At 31.0% G+C, this 21,663-nt stretch overlaps 2 protein-coding genes across 6 annotated transcripts in view; both read left to right on the forward strand.

The window, feature by feature from the left end:
- The first annotated feature begins 13 nt into the window (after positions 1-13).
- Positions 14-4,472, forward strand: LOC126864408 (DNA replication licensing factor Mcm7). 5 transcript variants are annotated; one of them, XM_050615725.1, is made up of 11 exons: positions 14-152; positions 325-1,016; positions 1,109-1,317; positions 1,809-1,972; positions 2,057-2,237; positions 2,305-2,442; positions 2,536-2,721; positions 2,804-3,017; positions 3,089-3,566; positions 3,685-3,836; positions 3,918-4,472. In XM_050615725.1, exons 2-11 carry the CDS (start codon positions 977-979, stop codon positions 4,331-4,333), a joined length of 2,178 nt encoding a protein of 725 aa, XP_050471682.1. In that variant the 5' UTR covers positions 14-152; positions 325-976; the 3' UTR covers positions 4,334-4,472. The 5 variants fall into 5 exon arrangements, with proteins under 5 accessions (XP_050471682.1, XP_050471683.1, XP_050471685.1 ...); XM_050615726.1 differs by having other exon boundaries at positions 26-152; positions 758-1,016; XM_050615728.1 differs by having other exon boundaries at positions 33-152; positions 773-1,016.
- A 154-nt stretch (positions 4,473-4,626) lies between these two features.
- The window catches only part of LOC126864413 (division abnormally delayed protein), a 242,240-nt gene continuing 225,203 nt past the window's right edge, over positions 4,627-21,663 (forward strand). The window contains exons 1-2 of the mRNA XM_050615751.1: positions 4,627-5,677; positions 21,517-21,657. Of these exons, the coding sequence (XP_050471708.1) occupies positions 5,446-5,677; positions 21,517-21,657 (373 nt within the window). The 5' untranslated portion in view covers positions 4,627-5,445. The remainder of the gene's footprint in view (positions 5,678-21,516; positions 21,658-21,663) is intronic.

Genomic DNA, 21,663 nt, shown 5'->3' on the forward strand with positions numbered 1-21,663 from the left:
AAACGCAATCTTATTTTGATCGAATAAGAGTGAATCAGTAAAACTGGATAATTGGTTTATTTTTTCTTTTTAATATACGTTATTGAATCAGTGACCAATGATCAATGCGACCCCAAGTATCCCGTGACCATAATCTAAAACATTATTATATTGTATGCGAATAATAAATAAATTTTTATTTTTAATAAAATTACATCGTTACTAAAGATAAAGAGATTTAACTTCACTTGTGATATTAATATACATACTATATTTGTAACTCTGGTTTATATCCTATTTTTATATGATTTATATATCTATTTTATTATTTATCTATTTTAACAGATTGTTTTATGTAGTGCTCGTGGTGCAGAGATTTACTAAGGGGAGATTTGAATTTTTCATGTTGGACTTATCTGTAATATCCATATTGTAAATTTGATCCAAGCTGTAAAATCTAAATTATACCTAATAGAACATTTTAAATATTTTAAATGTTATTAATTAAATTCTTTATATAATCAGAGAGATTTCCTCTCAGATATAATATATTAATGCAATTTAAATATTTAGTAAGCTTTTCGCAAAATTTTGAAAGAAAACTTTATGAACAGCAATATAAGCAGAAATATAAAGCTTTGTTAAACTTTCAGATAATTATAAAGATAATCATAAAGATATATTATGAAGATAAAATTTTAAGAGATTAAATGTTAAAAACTTTTTAAGTAAAAGAATGATTTGCAGTTATATTCCGTATTTAATTATGAAGTTGTAGATTTGTATGTTTTAGAATTCTAAAAAATTACCGGTGTTACAGTCGAATATCGAAAATTGTGGATATTACAGTCAAGTAAATATTCGGTTCGGTTTAGGCGGGAAGATTACTCCAAGAATAGTGTGTGTTTTTATACTGCATTAACAGAACCTAAGTTGTTCAAGTAAAGATAATATTTACATTAAATTTTAAAATAATTGTAAAAATAAATTTAGAACAATGCCACCAAAAATATCAATGGATTATGCAAAAGTTAGGGGTGAGTATTTATATTATAAACTAACCACTACAAAAGAATATATCGTAATTTAGACACATCTAACAATTTGTTTAATTTCTCTGTTATTTTAGAACAATTAAAGCTCTTTTTGACGAGCTTTGTAGCAATAGATAATGAAACTGGCAAGAAAGCACTTAAATATAAGACACAACTCAGTAATATTGCTCACCGTGAACAAGTAGATTTACTAATAGAATTAGATGATATACATGACTTCGATGATGAATTAGCGATATCTATTGCAAACAATACTAGAAGATATGTCAATTTACTTTTGGAGGTAAGTTTATATTTATAATATGGATATAATATATAGGGATCTTAATATGTTCATAATGCAAGACAGAAACATACTTCTCTCTTATACCCAAATATATGATACATATCTTGTTCATTCATCAACAAACATGATTAGAAATTTAGGAATTTAAGATAAAGAAGAATATATTGGTGAATTTGCAGAAAAAATATTACGTTCCTTATATTGTTATTGAATCAATTATGTTTCATTTTATTCTGCTAAATTATAATGTTCAATTGAGTTATTTCTTACATGTGTATAATGCTTATAATTCAGTCATTCATTCATAAATTATTTTATAAAGAGTGGACCTGTCTCAGGTTTATCATATCGTCTGTTATTATATTTGATTAAGGAATATCATAAATCACATATGGACATTGTGAACATGTTAATATATTTATTTTTTAATATGGCATTGAGAAGTTATTTATTACATTGATTGAAAAGATGTATTTACATTTACGTAGCTTATTCAAGAGATGTTACCTGAGTTAAAAGAAAGACCTGTACCACCAAAAGATGCTTTGGATGTATATATTGAACATAGATTATTAATGGAAAGTCGTAACAGACATGACGGAGAGCAACGAGATCCGAGAAATAAATATGCCCCAGAACTTATGAGACGCTTGTATATCATTTTAATATTCATTTTTGTCTCTATATATAAATATATAATATTATATAATACAAACAAATTTTATGAACATTTCAGTGAAGTGTATTTCAAGGATTTTGAGACAGCAAAAGCATATTCTGTGAGAGATATAAAAGCTGACAAAATAGGAAAACTAGTTACAGTGAGAGGTATAGTAACAAGATGCAGTGATGTAATGCCCCTTCTTGTTGTTGCTACATATACATGCGATCAATGTGGTGCTGAGACATTCCAACCAGTAAGAAATGAATGATTCTTTTATGTTACAGGATGGAACAAAAATTTAATAAAATTGAAACTTTTAGGTTCAATCTCTCAAATATATGCCATTACGACAATGCCCCAGTGATGATTGTCGTATAAATAAAGCTGGTGGTGTGTTAGATATGCAAACAAGAGGATCAAAATTTGTGAAATTTCAGGAAATAAAAATACAAGAACATGTAAGTTTTGTATATGTGTATAAGTTTTTTATATTCATAAATATTTGGTAATAATTTTTATAATTGTAGTAATCATATTTTAATAATTCTAAGAGCGATCAAGTTCCAGTGGGTCATATTCCAAGAACATTAACAATATACTGCAGAGGTGAAACAACAAGAAAATGTTTACCTGGGGATCATGTACTTATCACGGGTATTTTTTTACCTATTATAAAATCTGGTTTTAGCGTTCGAGTGGGTGCAGCTCTTCTAAATGAAACTTATTTAGATGCACATGTATGTAATCGATTGTTTTAATAATTTTATAATATCGTAATATATTTATCATACTTAAATATATATATTTTTTATGGTTTAGAGAATTGTCTGTCTCACTAATTCACAAACTGCTGATGATAGTAACGCAGTATTAACAAACGATGAATTATCCTTAATAGTGGAGGAAGATTTTTATGGTAAATTAGCTCGTTCTATCGCTCCAGAAATTTATGGACTTGAAGATGTTAAAAAAGCGCTGTTATTACTGCTAGTTGGTGGTACAGATAAACAAAGAGAGGATATTAAAATTAGAGGTTGTTTAACATTTAAGATTATTGTTTATATACATATTTTTTTTTCGCTTTATTATATCTATCATTTGTAGGTAATATTAATATTTGTTTAATGGGTGATCCTGGAGTTGCCAAGTCTCAGTTACTTTCGTTTATAACGAGATTAGCTCCTCGATCTCAGTACACAACTGGTAGAGGATCTTCTGGAGTAGGTCTAACTGCTTCAGTTATGAAAGATAATTTAACTGGCCAAATGATGCTCGAAGGAGGAGCTTTGGTATTAGCTGACGAAGGTGTTTGTTGCATCGACGAATTTGATAAGATGGCAGATGCTGATCGAACTGCTATTCATGAGGTGATGGAACAACAAACTATATCGATTGCCAAAGCAGGAATTACAACTCGCTTGAACGCAAGAGTTTCGATATTAGCTGCGGCAAATCCTGCTTATGGTAGATATAACCCAAAAAGAACAATTGAGCAGAATATTCAATTACCTGCTGCTTTATTATCACGATTTGATTTATTATGGTTAATTCAGGATCGTGCAGATCGCGGTAATGACTTGAAGTTAGTATTTGTACAAATATATTTTTTTATTTACATATACAGAATTTTCACGGATTTACTATTCAACTAGTAGAAAAGTGTGAGAATATAAAATAATTTAATCAATATATTTTTTCAGAATGGCTCAACACATAACTTACGTTCATCAGCATTGCATACAACCACCTATGGAATCGCAAGCTTTGGATATGAATTTAATTAGAAGATATATTACTGTATGTAAAACGAAACAACCTGTTGTTCCAGAAGAATTGACTGATTATATAGTTGGTGAGAATTTTATTAAATTTCTCTAATGTGATACTTATCACAGTATGCATAATTATATTTTTGAACAATTGCTATTTCCAGAGTCCTACGTGGAAATGAGGAAAGCAGCTCGTAACAGCCAGGACAAAACTTTTACATCTGCACGTAATTTATTAGCGCTTTTACGTCTATCGACTGCACTGGCGCGTCTAAGATTATCAGATGTCGTTGAAAAGGCGGATGTTATTGAGGCGAATAGATTAATAGAGATGTCTAAATATTCTATTAACTATTCTGAAACGTTATCAACAAATGTCCAAGAAAACCCAATGAGCCGAATTTTCTACCTTATTAAAGAACTAGCAAGCAATACGAAAACTGTTAAAGTATCAGATATATTGGAACGATGTACTACTAAAGGATTTAAACCCGACCAAATTAACGATTGTATCGAAGAATACGAGGCATTGAATGTGTGGCAAGTAAATCAGACAAGAACACAAATTACGTTTATTTAAATTTTCGTTTCGTGTGGATTTAATATGCCGCTAAACATTATTTTTATACTTTTATATTTTGAAAAGTACTCTTATATATTTTCACTCATCATTATAAGAAAACTTTGTATGTTAGTGGCATAAATTTTATTTATATATTCATGAATTCTTTTAATTATACATCACCTAAAACATATGTATCAATATAATAGTCTATTTTGCATGATGTGTATATATTTCGTAAAAATAAGGCGAGCAAAGACAATAGTCGGTGGCGGCCCGTAACGTCTTCGGAAGGTATCAGGAGTGCCATTTGGGTAGGTAAGTAAGCAAGTAGGTGGACAAGTAGTTCGGTGTGGATTGAAAGTTAGGTGGGAGAGAGCATAGAGGGTAGCGAGCAGCGAACGAATCGGAGGGAATGTAGTGTGGTGGGTAGTGGGAGAGTGCCGGTCGGTCGAATTGTGAATACGCGGTGCCGCTCTCGGTTCTCGGCACACTCGGCACTTCAGTTCAGTCGCATCGAGCTACTCGTGGAAAGCGTGTCGCGTAGTGCATGCATGCATGCTTGCGTGCGGTTAAACGTGCGTACATGTGTGTGCTTATTATTGTGGTGTACCCGGAGTGGTCGCGTGTGTATGTGTGCGGGCCGTAACACGTTGTTGCGCGATCTCGACAGTGGATGTCGTGATTACTATAGCCATCGTCTCGTCTGTCCGTCCATCGCGCGATCACACCAAATGCACGTCTCGCGCGTCTCGAGATCTCGCAGTAACACCCGTGATTGTTGCCGTGCCGTTTGATAGCGCGCGGCCGATTCGAAGAACCAAGAGGAAAGGGGAAGCCACCGCGTCTCGTTCCGCGGTTGATGACTCTTCGAACGATCACATCGTACCAAATACGCGACGACGACGACGACAACGACGACGACCACGAACGAGGAGAAGGAGAAATTGAATTGTCTCGTTGCTCGTGCTTCGTCTCCTTTCCTCTCTTCTTTTCACGCTCTTAAGCACGATTTACGGAACTTACCACCAGCCCCTGTACGCCACTGTGTTTCCGCTCAGTTTCTCTTTCTTTCGCTTTCTTCCCTCTTTTTCACCGATTTGTTCTGCCGATTTGGCCATTTTGTCAAAATGAAAATAATTCAGAGGCATCGTCGTGCGATTCTGGCACCTGTGTCGATCGTGATATTATTATGCGGTTGCACCGATCTCGTGTCATCTCGATCACGGTATTTCGGTGAAATGTCAAAAAACGATACCGACTTCGCGTCTACCGATTGTGAGCGTGTAAGGCCCTTCTTCGAGAGCAAGAATATCACACTCGTGATTATGAAGGAACCTGCAACGGAGAATAGTGCGAAAAGTAAGTGATCGGTTTCAATGTTGTTTAATCAGTTCCTATAATAACTAGTCTTTCATGATAATTTCCATGCGTTAAAATTTCTCTTTACGATTTGGTAATTTTATCGCGCCAAAATCTTATCGAAGCTGAAATATTGAATCCAATCGAGTCGAATCGAGCTGAGTCGAGTCGTACGAAACATGGACTATATTCATTTTAAATTAGCTAACCTTGTTGCACCGATGAATCACATTAGTTCCTATTGACTAGAAATTTCGGAAATGGGCGAAACATGGAGTGGCAGGTGTTTCGCCATTCGTTGAAGGAAATGAACTGAAAGACTTGATTATAGTCGGTTGACTCTAATTACGAAGTTTTATTTAATAGTTCTCGAGAAGTCATTATATTAAACGGCACTTAATGTTGTTACATCAAATACCACTCGAGTACTTCTTGTAAAAACCTGTTTCAATTGTCGTGAGAGCAATAAATCTTATATCATAAATATTTTTTATCCTAAGTTTTTTACCGACATATGCCTGATAAATAACGTCCGTTCATAAAGAAGATTTTGGCGCGACTATTTACAGCTTTCTTAAAAGTCACGTTGATATTTAGGTTATTTAAGAAACTTCTGTTTTCTTTGTTTAAATAGAAAAAAATTCCATATTATATTTTTTAATATTATAAAATTTACTATAAATGCCAGTTTATTTTTAAATTTAATGAAATATTCGATTATTGATGACCGATTTAATAAACGCATAACATTTTTCAAAATATAGCGGTTAAAAGTTTCATTAAATGGCATTTTTTCTGTCAGATTATTTCATAACTGCTGTATATTTTTTTTAGAAGTGTCGACTTTTTGATAATTTATGAATTATTTTAAAGATGTTAACGTAAAATATATATTTTCTTTGCTGTGTTAAATTTTTTATTCATCATACTGTTTTGTAATGAACGGTACAAACTAAAATTTATCAACTAGAAGTCTAGAGAATAAAATGGATAATGTGATAATTTCAAGTTATACTCTTTTTATTTTATCTAACTCTTCGTTGTGTGAAAAGTAGCTGAGAGAGAGGGAAAAAAGAATTCTTTTTTGATTCATCAGTATTCATCATTTCTGTTATATTGGTATTTGGAACCAACTTGAAAATGTATAGATATAGTTAGTATACAGTATGAATAACCATCTTAAGTGCATAATAAGTGAGAAGATGACCACTGAATATCGGAATTTATTGATATAATGGATAATAGTATATAAGATAATAATAGATAAGTTTGAATACTTTGTGATTTCTATGAAGTACTTACATATGTACTTATACTAAATATCTTGTAATACCTATATACATATATATTCAAATATATTTTTAACCTGATGAATATAATCATAACATTTGGGTTATTACGCCAGTTTTTCAAAAGATTTTGTACGACACACATAAGATATTCATGAAAGATTTCTATAAGTGTCCGAATCCTTTCGTGAGCTACCGTATCTTAATTATAAAAGTATATTCAATTCCGACAAACTTGGAAAATTTAGGTGTTAGTAACCTCCGGCCATAATCGACGCAAATCCCGCAATCGCACGTACCATATTCAAGGTAAACCAAACCGATACCGCAGTATGCGGTGAGTGGTTAAGGATCTCGTTTATTCATCTAGATTCTCCCGAATAATCTTGAGCAGACCGGAAGTGGACTGTTAATTGTTAACACGAGGTAAATTGGTGTTGGCTGAGGTACGGACTATATTTGGAGAAAATTGTGTATCGGTGTTACGAGTAGATCGCGAAGTCGTGTACGATATTACCTAGGGGAAGGATCGCGTGCCGATTTCCGATACGTTGTGTTACGTTGTTCGATCAGAGGGCTGAATGAACGAATTACTCTCTCTGGACTATCGTATCCTAACCCACTTTACACGACTGTAGCCACTCGTCGAATCGAGGCCGAAGGGTCGCTGATGTAGCTTCCGGTTTTATGCACTTCCCTGCATCAAGTGCCGTACATCACACCTACCGGAGAAAATGGAGAGAGATAATCGTTCACGCGTAGAGTAGCCGATTCGAGTGCTATGACGCTAATGTTCTTAATTTAAATCGATAAATCGCTTACGAAATCACTTCGCCGCTTTTTCGGTGGTTAATTTAATTACAACGATGCATATGTCGCACGTGGAGATTAAGATATTTGGAAACGGTGTAGTGTTCTTACATCTGGCCTCCTTTATGTACTTATTGGACTGCTATATCCCATGAAAGTATTATTTAAATGCTCTGATGTGTAAACCTTGTTATACGAGACATTTTGAAATTCCATAAACATTGTAATAAGACACGACTTCGTCACGATCATGCTTATATTGATAAACTAATGAAATTAAAACTGATCTGTGCTTAAAACTAACCTGAACCAGAGTGAAATAAACCTGAACTTGAACTAACCTAAATTGAAAATGCACAATATAAATTACAAAATATTTAATACAAGTGTATATATATATTTCGTAGAGATTATAAAAGTTTTTAATTATCAAGTCTTGGTATTCACTGATATTATCTTTAACACTTATTATACATTATATTGAAGATAGTTATTTATGGTGTAACTAATTTTTCAAATATACATGTCTACAGTAAATATCTTGTAACCTCTATACATTTTTAGTGTATAACAGTGTATATAAACACATGGTCCACGTTTAAATTTAACAGTCAGTGTAAAATCATCAGTTATAATAGTTACATATGAAACATAACAGAATTATTAAACCGTTATTAAAAAACTATTATATAAATTGTAAAAAGTATAAATAGAACTATACTTGAATTTCTTTTTTATATTTTCCCATTCTCTAAACAAGCACAAGCAGTAAAAAAGGAAATTAATGGAAAGGGTTATAATGACATGCTTTGCAGTGAATATAAAAGTAGTTAGTATTCAGAAAATTATACACTTAACCACAGCCAACTTTATGATGAAAATAGAAACGATTAGGTATAGGAATTATTTATTTAACGGTTCAAATCTCGGATACTGATTTTTATTTGACTTTAACGATTTTGTTAAGGATGTACGCAATACGATGTACGCAAATAACATGAGATGAAACTTTGATAATTAAAGTTAATCGAAAGAGTTTCTGCCTTTAAAATTTATCATTATTTTTAAATAATCAAACGATTACATTTCGATATAATTAATTGTATATAAATATGAAATATTTTGAACTTTTCTATATATGTCTATAATTTTTCAACGATTTTTAGTCTGTTAATTGCGTTAATTCGTAGCTCGAAATTTCTGCTGTGATCAAATATGCCTAAATAAATTAATGTGATTCAATTTTTTTTGGATCGGTTTTATATATCCAATAACTAGGATAAAATATGTTTTTGATAGAAATGAAGCGATGCATCAGTAAATAAGAGGTTCCCTAAATAAATAATTTAGTCTATCCAAGATATTGATCAGATAATAACTGACGAGTCAACTCATTTTCGCTTGTTCACAGATTAAAATTGTCCTACATTAACCCTTTCGACCCTGTTGGGGCGCATATGTACGTTCCAGTGAATTTTTGCAATCCTCTGTGGAACAATATGTGCCACATATGTGCGTTATATCATTCTTCATTACTTAATCTGACTGCTATATATTATTATATTTGATTGGTAATCATGAGAACAAGCAACGTAACAATGTGCTGGATAATTTTTATTTTGGTAGAATATGTGGTTGCAGAGCTGCAATGAATGAAATCTTATTTTTTTTTTACACACGTAATTGAACAATTCTCTGAAATTTATTATCGCAGTCTTTCAATGTATAGCATAATGTAACTGTTTTCATTAAAAAAGTTTTTAAACTGTTATCTTTTTATTTATATTATTGAACATAGAAGTGCCTATACTGGGCACACATATCCCATTAGATGTTTTCATTCTTATTCCCGAATATTGTCGACATTGTCATTTCTGTTTAGTCTTATTTTAATCGGGCATATCACTAGCGCGTTGATATAAGTTTCATAAAGAAAGAACGTAAAAAGTAAAAGTAAAAGAATCTCATCAGCATTGTCTTACACTGACATCCGATCCCGGATCGAGTTACGTTATTGTCCGTCGAGCGTTGGTGCATTCATGACTCTTAAGGTACTGATCTGTACCCATTTGTAGCTACGAATAATTCAATTTCTTTCTAGCAGTCGATTTTCACAAGAAAGTATAGTAAAATCCAAGTAGAAAACAATCGGTCGAAAGGGTTAAATATCTTGATATTTTTTTATTTATTTTTAATCCTGAGTTATCAAGTCTCTTTTATGTCATATTTATTATAATTCATGTTATCCTATGTAGTATGAAAAATCCGTGAAACTTTTACTCTGATCGAATTAATGGCACAATCAGGATTCAGCTTCAACGAACGTTTCTTGATTAAAACCATTCGGAGCGTGCAACTAACGCATTTTTCGCCATTTTTGATTGATAACTTTTATTCTATTTTCCGATTTTTCTTTATTTTTGAATCGCAATCAGCGAAATTATTTTTATACAATTTAAAAATCAGAATTGTTTAAGTCAAGAATTAAATACATCATATTAATATTAATATTATTACCACATATCTACGCACGCAGCATATTGAAGCAACGTGACTACCGCATACATATTTTTTTCAACAAATTAAAGCTTGCAAAACATTAAATGCCGATGAATAATAGCGTCACGTTCATTAATTTTGTAGGTTGATCTGTTAATTATTTTGAATTATATCAAATGTACCTATCGATCCGAACTTACAATTTATATCATAATTAATACGAATTATTTTAATGCACATATATCGATTACATGATAAGCTATGTGTTACCATTATTATATATTATTATATATTAAATCCTGTTGCGTGTCTTCGACTAATTTATGGCCAATTGCATCCTTTCATGCGGGTCGCAAGGTTATTAATTATTGTTAATTATGTTTATATTAGAATATTGATTGATGAAAAAAATTAAATATATTATACTCGACAAATAAAAGTTTCGTTAGAGGTAAATACTGCAAATGTCAGGCATTTCAATTCTCAAAAATATCAGTCGTTTTTCTCACAGTTAATTACGTTATAGCTTCATTATGTATGAAGACATATTTTTATAAAGTCAAAAAATATATTAAACTTTCGACTCGCACGAAACAAATACAAAACGTCGTTTTATGAAACATAGTAACACATTGATTTACATTACATGTTGTGATTTTCAGTCCGCCAATTAGAGAATTTGAAAACCGAGTACTTAAAAACATATACATACATAGTTGGAATGTTATTTTGCGTTTGACACGTAAGTAAGTAGATGTATCGTAAAAAGAAAAACTGGGAAAAAGCGTATGGCATTTGCCGTGAGAACGAAGCCGTTTCATAGCCTCGCGATGAGCCGCACCACACCCCGACAACGACAACGACAACGACAACGACAACGACAACGACAACGCATCGTAAACCATTCGAGAGACATTCTCACTGTCGGTCCCTTTTATTCCCTTTTTTCCTTCTTTTCTATCTCTATTCGTGGCGCCTCCGCCATTTCGAACGATTCAAGATGGAACTCGTCGCACAGGTACAAGGATTCTTGACCTCACGACATTAACAGGATACAGGATTGATGTATACTGTACATATACCAGCGTGTCCTGTAACCAGTGGTAAAACCTGGGACAGGATTAGCCACTTCTTATTTGATGTAAATGTAATAAATAAAAAGGATAAATAAAGTAACAAATAAATATTTTTCAGAATAAAGTTGATTGTAACTAAATTTCAAAATCTTATTTGAGAAGTAAATTATTTCCAGCTAATTTACTTGTCGAATATTTGATCATTTCCCATAATGATAAAAGATCAAGGATAAGAAAAATTGTTCTTTTCGTGTAGAAAAAACGTGTATATATATCTATTGGTACGAAATGCACTCAAACGTCACTCAAACATTTCATTGAATTAAGCAGCGCGAAAAAAGTTAAGAAGTATGAAAAGAAGTGTATTTACATATCTGGACGTATGCGTAGACTTACATGTTAGAATTTTGGAGGAAACTTATCTGGCACGGAAGTTACGTAATCAAGAAAAAAATGATTTGTTATTCGTTATTTTCTGTTATTACTTGAAGTAATCAAATATTTGGTAATTTCACATAAATTTATTTATTCTTTATTTATTATTTTCATTGAAAATAAAATGTGTTCAACACTGCTTGACATAATGATCTTGCTAGTAGGTATTTCATATGTTTGCGTTTATTCTATTGCAGAAATAGAGAATGCACTGAAACAGACCATTCGTACGTAAACTTTCTTATTTTAAAAATTGTCAAAAATATTTTTTTCGTCTTGTTGAATATACCTGCAATTCTGCTTATCGTACTAATGAAATTTTTCTTCGTATGAAATGGACCTTTTTTTAATATGAAGTATATCTAATGCAATAAATAAATAAACAGTAAATGTAAAATAAAAACATAGCTTATAGCAAGGTCAAAATATATAAAAAGATCCAAGGATTACATATGTAAAATCTATATGTATTCTCGAAAACAAAGTTCGAAAACGAATTACTCTTATCCTGGTTATACCAGCAATTATGATTACGATACACCTTGCATAGTCAATATCGTGTGAAACTGGTACTTATAACAGGTTAGCATCGAATCGGTATTAATTGGACATGTTTCTCCTTTTTGGTAAATCGTTTGATTAAGATCCGCTTAAACTAGTTACACCTATGTTATTTTCTTCACTGGACGCAACATTAGGTCTAACATTATGCGTAATAAATTAAAAGATAATTTTCAAATAATTAAAGAGTGTCGATTAAGAGGTGGTGGCTAACATGTATGGCTAGGTTGTGAAACATGTTTTGAAGAATACTTTTACGAGCTGCTAGTAAAGTTTTTATAAATATTAAAAATTCTTTAGATTTTTTACGAGGGGAAATATTTGAACAGAATGTTTACGTGGAATGTGTTCGTATCGATGAATAGAAATTTTTATTACGTTTTTTTCGAGTTTGCGGTTTTCATGCTTTTGCGGGCGATACGATTTAGTAATGAAAAGAACTGCTCGTTAGGGAAACGATTACGAACATTTGAGTATTAATAAAAATGAGTAGTAAACGCAGGTATTAAAACTTTTACTTTCAGGTGTGTTAATCTTCTTGTTGTTGGTTTCTCTTTCATAAGCATTTATCAGTGCGCACAACAGGATTTATGGCAAATGACGTTTTAGACTACTGAAATTCAGTATTATGTTTGTTAGTACCTAGAAGAAAAAATGTTTAGAAGCACAACAATATTCACGATATTGCGGTTTATTTTAATCTTCAGCCGAACAAAACCGTTTGATAATTAACGTTGATTCGATGACAAGACAACTGACGTTAAAACACATTGAAATTAATTGTAGGAATTATTCAACCCAATCTCGGATAGTGTTTATTTTATTTTCACGTGTTTTCGTATGCAAGGGCTGTTCTTTGTAAACAATGAACAAGATATATGTATGTGTATAAGTGATATATATATATATATATATATATATATATATATATGTATGATGAGACTTGGATAATTCGTGTTAATTGAAAGATTATTTGCTTCAAAAATCCCTTGTTTTAGATAACTTAGTCAAAAAATAATAGTTTGTTATGGAATATATAGTTCAATTTTGTAATAAGATCGAGTATTTTTCTTTACACACCGTTTACGCTATTACGTATGCATAGATAGTCCTCAACGCTTTTCTCATAAATGGTAGAATCCGTGAAAAAGATAGAGAAGAGGAGCTAGCTTGGCTATTTTTTAAATTTACCATGATTTTTGCAAAATGACGAGAATAAGGATAACGTTGACAACTTCGAAAGGCCCAAAACAAACATATAAACTACCTTGCACTCAGAACGTTTACTTTTAACGATATCCTCGTCTATCCTCTGCCATCTGAACATTATGGCTAGACCGCAGATATTTATGCAAATTCATATATCCATGAACGCGAATGAAGTAACGGAATTTAAGCAGAGGTTGGTTTCCTCGTTTAATATTATAATGAACATTATTCTTTCCGTATTTTGTATATTTTTACATATTATGTAGATTCTGTAGAGTTTTGCATCTTTAAATTTACCAAAAATGCAGAAGAATCCGCGGTCTAGTTATGGCTTGATCGTATTGCGAGAAATGTCCTGTATACGATATAATGCGTCGTGTGGTATCGGTCGTGTAATTGTAACAATGAAATAAAGCAAGCATATTATCGGAATTGTTGCGAAAACTGTAGGAAAGTCGATCGATAAATCGATATTCTTGCGGGAAAATATAATTTGTCGTGTTGTTCGTCCGTTTATCCCTAGCCGGGTTATTTTTAGGTAAGCAAACACTGAGCCCTCCTGTCCGTCCGAAGAATCGGAACGTCTTCGTTTTCTCTTCGATACCGTCTTAGAGCATTCCATAAAACCGGCGTGGAATCGTAAAGTTCCCTGTCATGAGAGACACTGTCCCGGTGTCCTTCCCTTTTTTCTTTCTCTTTTTCATTCCTGCTTCGGTCCTTTTGTATTCGCTACTAGGAATACCTTGACCGATCTAGGTAGCGCCACACAGAATAGACAGGTATGCAGAAAAAATCTTCTCCTGTTTTCCGTTACGATTTTTCATGATTCATCGTCCGCCTTCTATTGTTTGACTCTTTTGACGGGTTATACCTTCCGAACACACGCACACCAATTTATCGTTTTCAGTTTGCGCGCGAATGATTCGTCAGCAGGGATGAATAATGGGGCTGGCTGCATCGTTTTCAATGCTTTTCGTGTTTCTTTCAAATGTTTGAATCTATTTCTCATCGTTACGGTGTATGTCCATAGGATGTAATTTAATCTGTTAGTAATGTTTTTAAATCTGATCGCGGGAGATACAGCGACTTTCGAAATTGTTGCAACGTCCTTTCAAACTGAATAACTTTCTTAATATTGGACCAAATCACTTGGACTTTTTCGCCAAGTTAGAAGGATTAGTTCGCTAGATGACGTATAAAAAGAAGTTTGAATAAATTCAAATTAGTCGGGATGAAAAAAGTAAAGATGGCATTTCTCAATTTATTTATCTTGGACTGTAACGAAAATTTAAACAACACGTTTTGAACATTTATATTAGATATGTACGCGTTGAAAATTTTGTTGAAATCGGTTGATGCGGAAACAAGTGACAGGTGTTGAAAGATGTAGATTTTGGTCAGGAAATCGTGAAAACTGTGATTCTCGTCATTTTTAATCGTTTACAGCTCATGGCAACGTTAATCAATTTCAATAAAATGTTTAGCATATATATAACCGATATATATGTTCAAAATGTGTTGTTTAAGTTTTTGTTACAAGCCCAGGTAAAAAGGTTAAAAAATACGACCTTTACCTTTTTTCTTGGCGATTCCAATTTCTTTCTACGCCACCTAGTAAATTAATTCTCCTAATTTCTCAGAAAAACGCAAGTCGTTTTGATCAATCTTAAAAAAGTTGTTCAATTTCAAAGGATGTTGCAACAGTTTTGGAAGTTATTGTCAAGTATGCGGCATTTGTTTATCTTTTACGAGATTTAATTTAATTACAAAATTACGAATAATTTGAACTGCAGTGGCTTTATGCTTTATAATCGTCGCAATTACCTGTAGTAGAATATTTTGACGCAATTAAATTGGTTTTGCGAAGACGATGTGCAATAATAAAATAAATTTGTAACTATCAAATCTTATATGTACAATTATTTTGTTACTTGAAAAATTCCTCATTTTTAGATTCCTTGTTTTATGAATTAGGAATTAGACCGAAAAGGAACTTTTATGTTGATGGAAAGATTTCGGATGTTAATACAAGTAGCAATATTTAAAAAGTAGGTATATGTAGGAGTATGTACATATAATGAATAGTAAAATACAGAGGATGATCAATTTTACTCTATGAATGCTTCAAATTTAATCTGAAATTATCTTCTGAATGTTCGTTATTCGAAAAATGTTTCAAATGAGACTTGTTCTGTTTCAAGGAGAATGTAATTTAATATAATTACCTGGTTTGTAGGTAGATGCAGAAAGGGCATATGAATGTTAAATTTATTTTTTTTAATGGTATCATATATTTTTTAGTTATTTTATTTTTAACGCAATTAAAAAATATAACGATGCAATTAGTTAATCTACGGTATTGCTTTACAAAAAGGGAATTTATTTATATAGAGAAACCATTAGTTTTGAAGATGTTTTAATTCTAATATTGCAAATTTTATTGTATGAAAGGAAGACGCAAAGCAATATTCTTATGTTTCACTCGTTGCAAGTTTTTAATCCAGCTGTGAAAGATTTTTCTTAATATGTAATTAAGAGTGTTTAGATAGATGTATAAAATTCTATACCACCATTTATGATATTTATGATGAAATTAAAAATTAAATTATGTGTAGTATTCCATCTAAAAATGAAAACAAGATTTAAACATTTTTTATTATTTATCCTTATAATTCAAGATTCGTTATATATTTGTTTGGACGTTGTTACAAATGTATCATAATTGTTCTATATAAATGTTCTACTTAATCAAAAATAATTTACGCAGTTGATAAGGTATTATCTTATACAATGTTGCTAACAAAATCATTTATAAGAGTATTAAAAAAGTATTTATTAATATTCAGAGCCGTCATTTTCAAACAATTGTAGTTTTCGAGTTCGATAAGATTTTATAAATAAATACTTCGCTATTGTTCTTTTATAATGGAATTTTAGATCGATATCTATTAAACGAAGATGGTTCACGTTAAAGATAATTACTCGAAGTATAATGGGATCTGCATTCTTTCATTAATTTGAATTTTTTTAATGTCATGCTAATTACATGCTAAAATTGCATACTGGATGTAATGTACCCTTTTAGCATGAATTTTTATCAATTGTATAATTAAAGCTATAGTGAACACGCGTTTTTTTTTCATTATTTCTTCTTTCATGTAACTGTATAATATACATATATTTACTTATAGTGGGATAGCAAATTGAAGAGTAACGCTGATATTGTATGAAATGTCTAGCTCGAAAATTGTATTTTGCTAGTTATGATTTCTTAGATATATTTTAAATTATTTAATATTCTATGAAATCATATTGCGCGTAGTGTAAAAGTCCCAAATAAATAACTATAATATAACAAATATAATAAATAAATAAATTAACATTAAATTTCACAAATAACCATATATATGAAATATAAAAAGTAAAAAATTGCATAATAGTAGAAGCAAGATATGCGATTCAACGTACTGTACAAGATTGGTGCTTTTTATATTCGGCCGAGTTTTTATTATTATTTATGTGGACAATAAGTATCTAGAGATTAGCGAAGACGCTGAAATGATTTTAAGCTACGCAGTGTTTCAAGGTTGGACTAATATCGCTGGCAAAAGTAATTTGTAGCGTACATTTAAGTCTTTTAAATTTCCCAAATGGTGTGCTCGGTCGCCTTCTGGTATTTTGGCGGTTGTTGCACTGTGACCGTTTAAGTGGTCCTAAATGAAATTAAATTGAAGGAATCGTCTGATGCTCATCCTTGTGAGTGTTGTAACAAAATGTGTATGTATATTATATTGCTACGTTACGTCGCAGAATTTTGATTCGTTAAGTGTCCTTAAAAGTGACTAGAAAAAATATTTACACATATGCTTACTTTCCAATGAAGCGTTTTCTTGTAAGGTTCTGCATTTCAATTTTCTCACACGAAGATACTACTAAATGATACGAAATTTAATAATGTATTATTGGACCTAATTGTTTAGTACGTAAATTGATGAAATTTTTAGTATTTTTAATTTTCTTTCAATTTTATCAAAGATGTCAATTTTAGGACGTTATGAAAAATTTTCTTATACGATATACTTTATATCGGGAACACGATAAGAGACAATTAGCGTTTTGGTTTGTTGGTTGGAAGCATTTTGTGTTTAATACGTTTCGTTATTTCTTTCAAATGGTTTTAATATAGCCGAAAATATAGAAATAATATTTAGAGAAGTTTTTACAGAATATTAAACTAAATTTAAAATTTTGCATCGTTGTATTTCTGTTATAATTTATTCCTTTTTATGGAATCAGTTTCTAATTATAAGACTGTTTATAAAGTTAGTAAAGTGTAATTTATTTTATATACATAATAAATTAAATTCGCTGTCATTCTCGAATTTACTAACAGTTGAACAATAACTCATTTTTTTAACTCTGTGAGTGTACAGCAATTATGAAAGCTAATTTGGTTTTATAGTTCCTGTTACGCGATATTTTGTCCAATTAGGTACACATAAAATGATTATTATACATTTCTTCGAATTTTTTAACTTCAAAATTCTTTCCTATTTTGTGTGTATGTGATCATAAGTTTTCTAAATCAAATATGTTATCTAACTATTTTCAGAATTATTTATATTTAGCTCCTAACTATAAAACTAGGTTTTAGCCGAATTTTAAATCATTCATTTAGACTGGTAAAGTATTTATTTTTATAATATTGCAACTTTGCTTTAAGATTATAAAATATTCGTATACATGATACAAAAGGAAAGAGATAATTTCTTTTTTTAATTATCAACGTATTTAATTTTTCCTTAATAGCCTATATTGAACGTTATTTCTTGTTAAAAGATAGCAATAAATCATCACTTTATCAAATCATAATTATGATAGTACTATTCTCTTTAAAAAGAAACATTAATGATTGATGTACTTACTATCAGTTATAAGATTACCTTCGACCAATTATAAAATGTTATATTCTAAGATACGACAGTAGAAGATAGATATTCGTGTTTCTATTTGCGATATATTTTCAAATTGTGGTACAGACACACTGTACGTCTTTCTCGATTAATATTCTTAGAATCTTTCGTTTTGTTCCAAAGTCACCAAGCATCCGAAACGCGTCTGGAATTCCTACTTTTCATACTTGCATTACTTCTAATTTGTGTAAGTTTAAAAAAATATCCCGTTCATTGTTCGTTTCGATGTTTAATAAGAATGTAATAATTTATTTATAAACAATATTAGAGCTAAAACCTAAAATCAACTGATCACAAACAAGTGATAATCTCAATAAGTACAAGGACATTCGAGTATTAACTTAAACATTGATTTGATATTTCAAACGATGAATAAAGAATGCATTTTTCTCTTGTAAACAATATAAAATTCCGAAAGTATTTCAAACGCCAAACAATCTTTATAAACGTATTGTTTTAAATTTAAAATTATAGAAAATTGACACACACTCCTAAAGCTATTTTATTTTATGCAGCTTTAAACGTTTCTCTTGATATTTCGCTTCGTTTTAAGGCACACCACGTGATCGTGTAAAAACTTTCACGCAATGACCATGAGGGATGGAATTATATGCATGGACGTTGGCGCACGTTGGGTAAAATGGGGCGCACGTATGTAGGTTTGCAGTAAGGACGAACAATTGGTGGCGGGTAGGATGATGTGAAAAGTAGAATGAGGCCAGAAGGACCTATTCGAACGAGCCAGGATCTCTTGAGGATCCCGTTAGCCTCGTTCTATTTGTCCGTTCACGACCCTTGCGACGTAGATGCAAGTCTATCGTATTTTATCGAGCAATCGTCGTGGTGCTGTAATTGCACGAGGAGACGCCACGGGATGCAAGACGTCCACTTCGCGTTTTCGTGTCACGGTAAATTGGGCTGTAGAAAGAACCGTCGAACGATTATTGAAATCGTTTTTCACCTTTGCTCGATCGATTAACGTTGAAACGTTCAACGACCAATCCTGTCTACTACGTGCTCCATAAAGCAGCGAACTCTATTTACCTCGATGACGCGTCGTTTGTTAAGCTTTAATGGTGCTTCGATCTCTTTTAAATTGGCGTATAAGCTGGTGTAGGTACTATTTGCCACGAGGTAAATTGCTATTTGCTACACACTTTTCTTTTGAAATGTATTATCATTACCGTGACTTCCTGAATAATTCCCCAGTGAGAATTACTATGTGTTTCGAAGACGACCGTATACCGAACTTAAACATTTGTTCCCTATACTTATTTCGTTCTTACAACGGCTTTCGTCATCGACACTTTGACTAATACGTATACATTGTACTTGTTTGTAATGTTGTAATTTGCACGCAAAAATAGAATATTATATTGTAGGGGAAGCATATTTTTTGAAGGAACAATTCATAATTTCTAATTTTTTAATGTTTCAATATTGCTTATAATTTTTGTTCTGTGTTATTTTAGATATTACCATAAATATTATCAAATATTAAATCATATTTTATTTTTACAATTTCCATATTAGAAATAGAATATATTTCCATATGTGAAGTAAATAAAAATTCTTAAAATATTACTTAGATTTAACTAAATAGAATATATTTTATAATTTTTACTATTGTAAAATTTGTAAACATATTTACTACGTATTTATATATTTAAAAGCGCAATTCTGATTTTTTTATTTCATCGTTAATAATAGCAGATAGTCATGGCCAATCTAAGTTTTCTTAAATTTATTAATATGAATTGTTAACAGTTGGAAACAGGATATTTTTTCTAAATATTAGATTATTTAATTTGTAGTACAAGATACAAATTTTTTAACATTAGATAGTAACACATTTTGGTATGATTAATGAAAGTAGATAAAAACTTTGGTTTGTTAATGAAGTGAAAAAAAGCAATACGAAGATAATCTTGATCATTATAAGAAAAGATAAGGCGCGACGAAAACATTCTTAATTTGTTCTTTCATTTGTAAACAAGCGTCTGTTTCTTCTTTCATACTCATTTGATTGTAATTTATAATATACCTGCACACACATTATTTTACAAGCTTGTAGTTTTTTATTTTTTTAATACATGTGTAATTTATGCACTGTTTTTAAAAAGATGTTTAAAAAGATGCATTTTTTTTAAGTTAGAAAAGTTCGAAATTAAAATCATTTTTGCAAATCATTATAAAATTTTTAAATTAGACGATAAAAATTACTTTTTATTTTTCTAAATTTTCCAAATTAATGTTTGTAAAATTTTACAAACAGTGACTTATCCTACATATCGTTTTTTTGAGAAAGTTATTGTCAATAAATGTATCCGTGCAATATTCTACAAAACAATACTTTCAAGAAATTAATGTAAATTAACATTCTTGATATAATATTTTCAGAAGAGGCTTTCTATTATGTAAAGGAGTAGAATATATACATATATATTACTTATTGGACTTGGTTTACAATTTTTTCTTAATTACCATATGCAAACTTCATGTATCTCTGTCGCACATTCTCAGCCCCGACATACACACTTTTCCACTCATCTTACTCTATGACAATCACATAATTAATGTTATACATTTATTACCTTCAGAAAGGTAGAATAAGAATAGTTTAAAAAATTGTTGAAATTTTTGATAATAGAAATTAAATATAGCTTTAATAGGAGCTACAATGTACTATAAAACCATAACGCGTAAATAACATTAAATTGAATCATATTTTTGTATTGTTTATTACAAGAAAAAATAATTTTAATAATTATTTTCAGCAAAGAAATAACGCTTAATCTTGCTATTTTAATTACCATGTAAGTTAGTCGTTGCATAAGTAAGAACATAATAATACTACTAGAATATTTGTTATTAATAAAATAATTTAGAAAATTTTGTAATTATATAACTTACCTATATGTATATGTATCTTGGACGAAGTATTCAAGAACTTTGGGTATAAACTTAAACATCAAATTTTATTTCAGCAACTTGTGATGGCATGTGCTGCAACCGGGAGACTGAGGAACAGTTAAGACATCAAGCCAGGGCAGATTTTCATGACTTGATCCATCACCACAGCAGAAGTTTGCAAGGTCTTCTGGCAATAACGGCGGATGCACTAAGGGGTAAGT

Source organism: Bombus huntii, chromosome 4, assembly GCF_024542735.1.
Source record: "Bombus huntii isolate Logan2020A chromosome 4, iyBomHunt1.1, whole genome shotgun sequence".
Lineage (NCBI taxonomy): Eukaryota > Metazoa > Arthropoda > Insecta > Hymenoptera > Apidae > Bombus > Bombus huntii.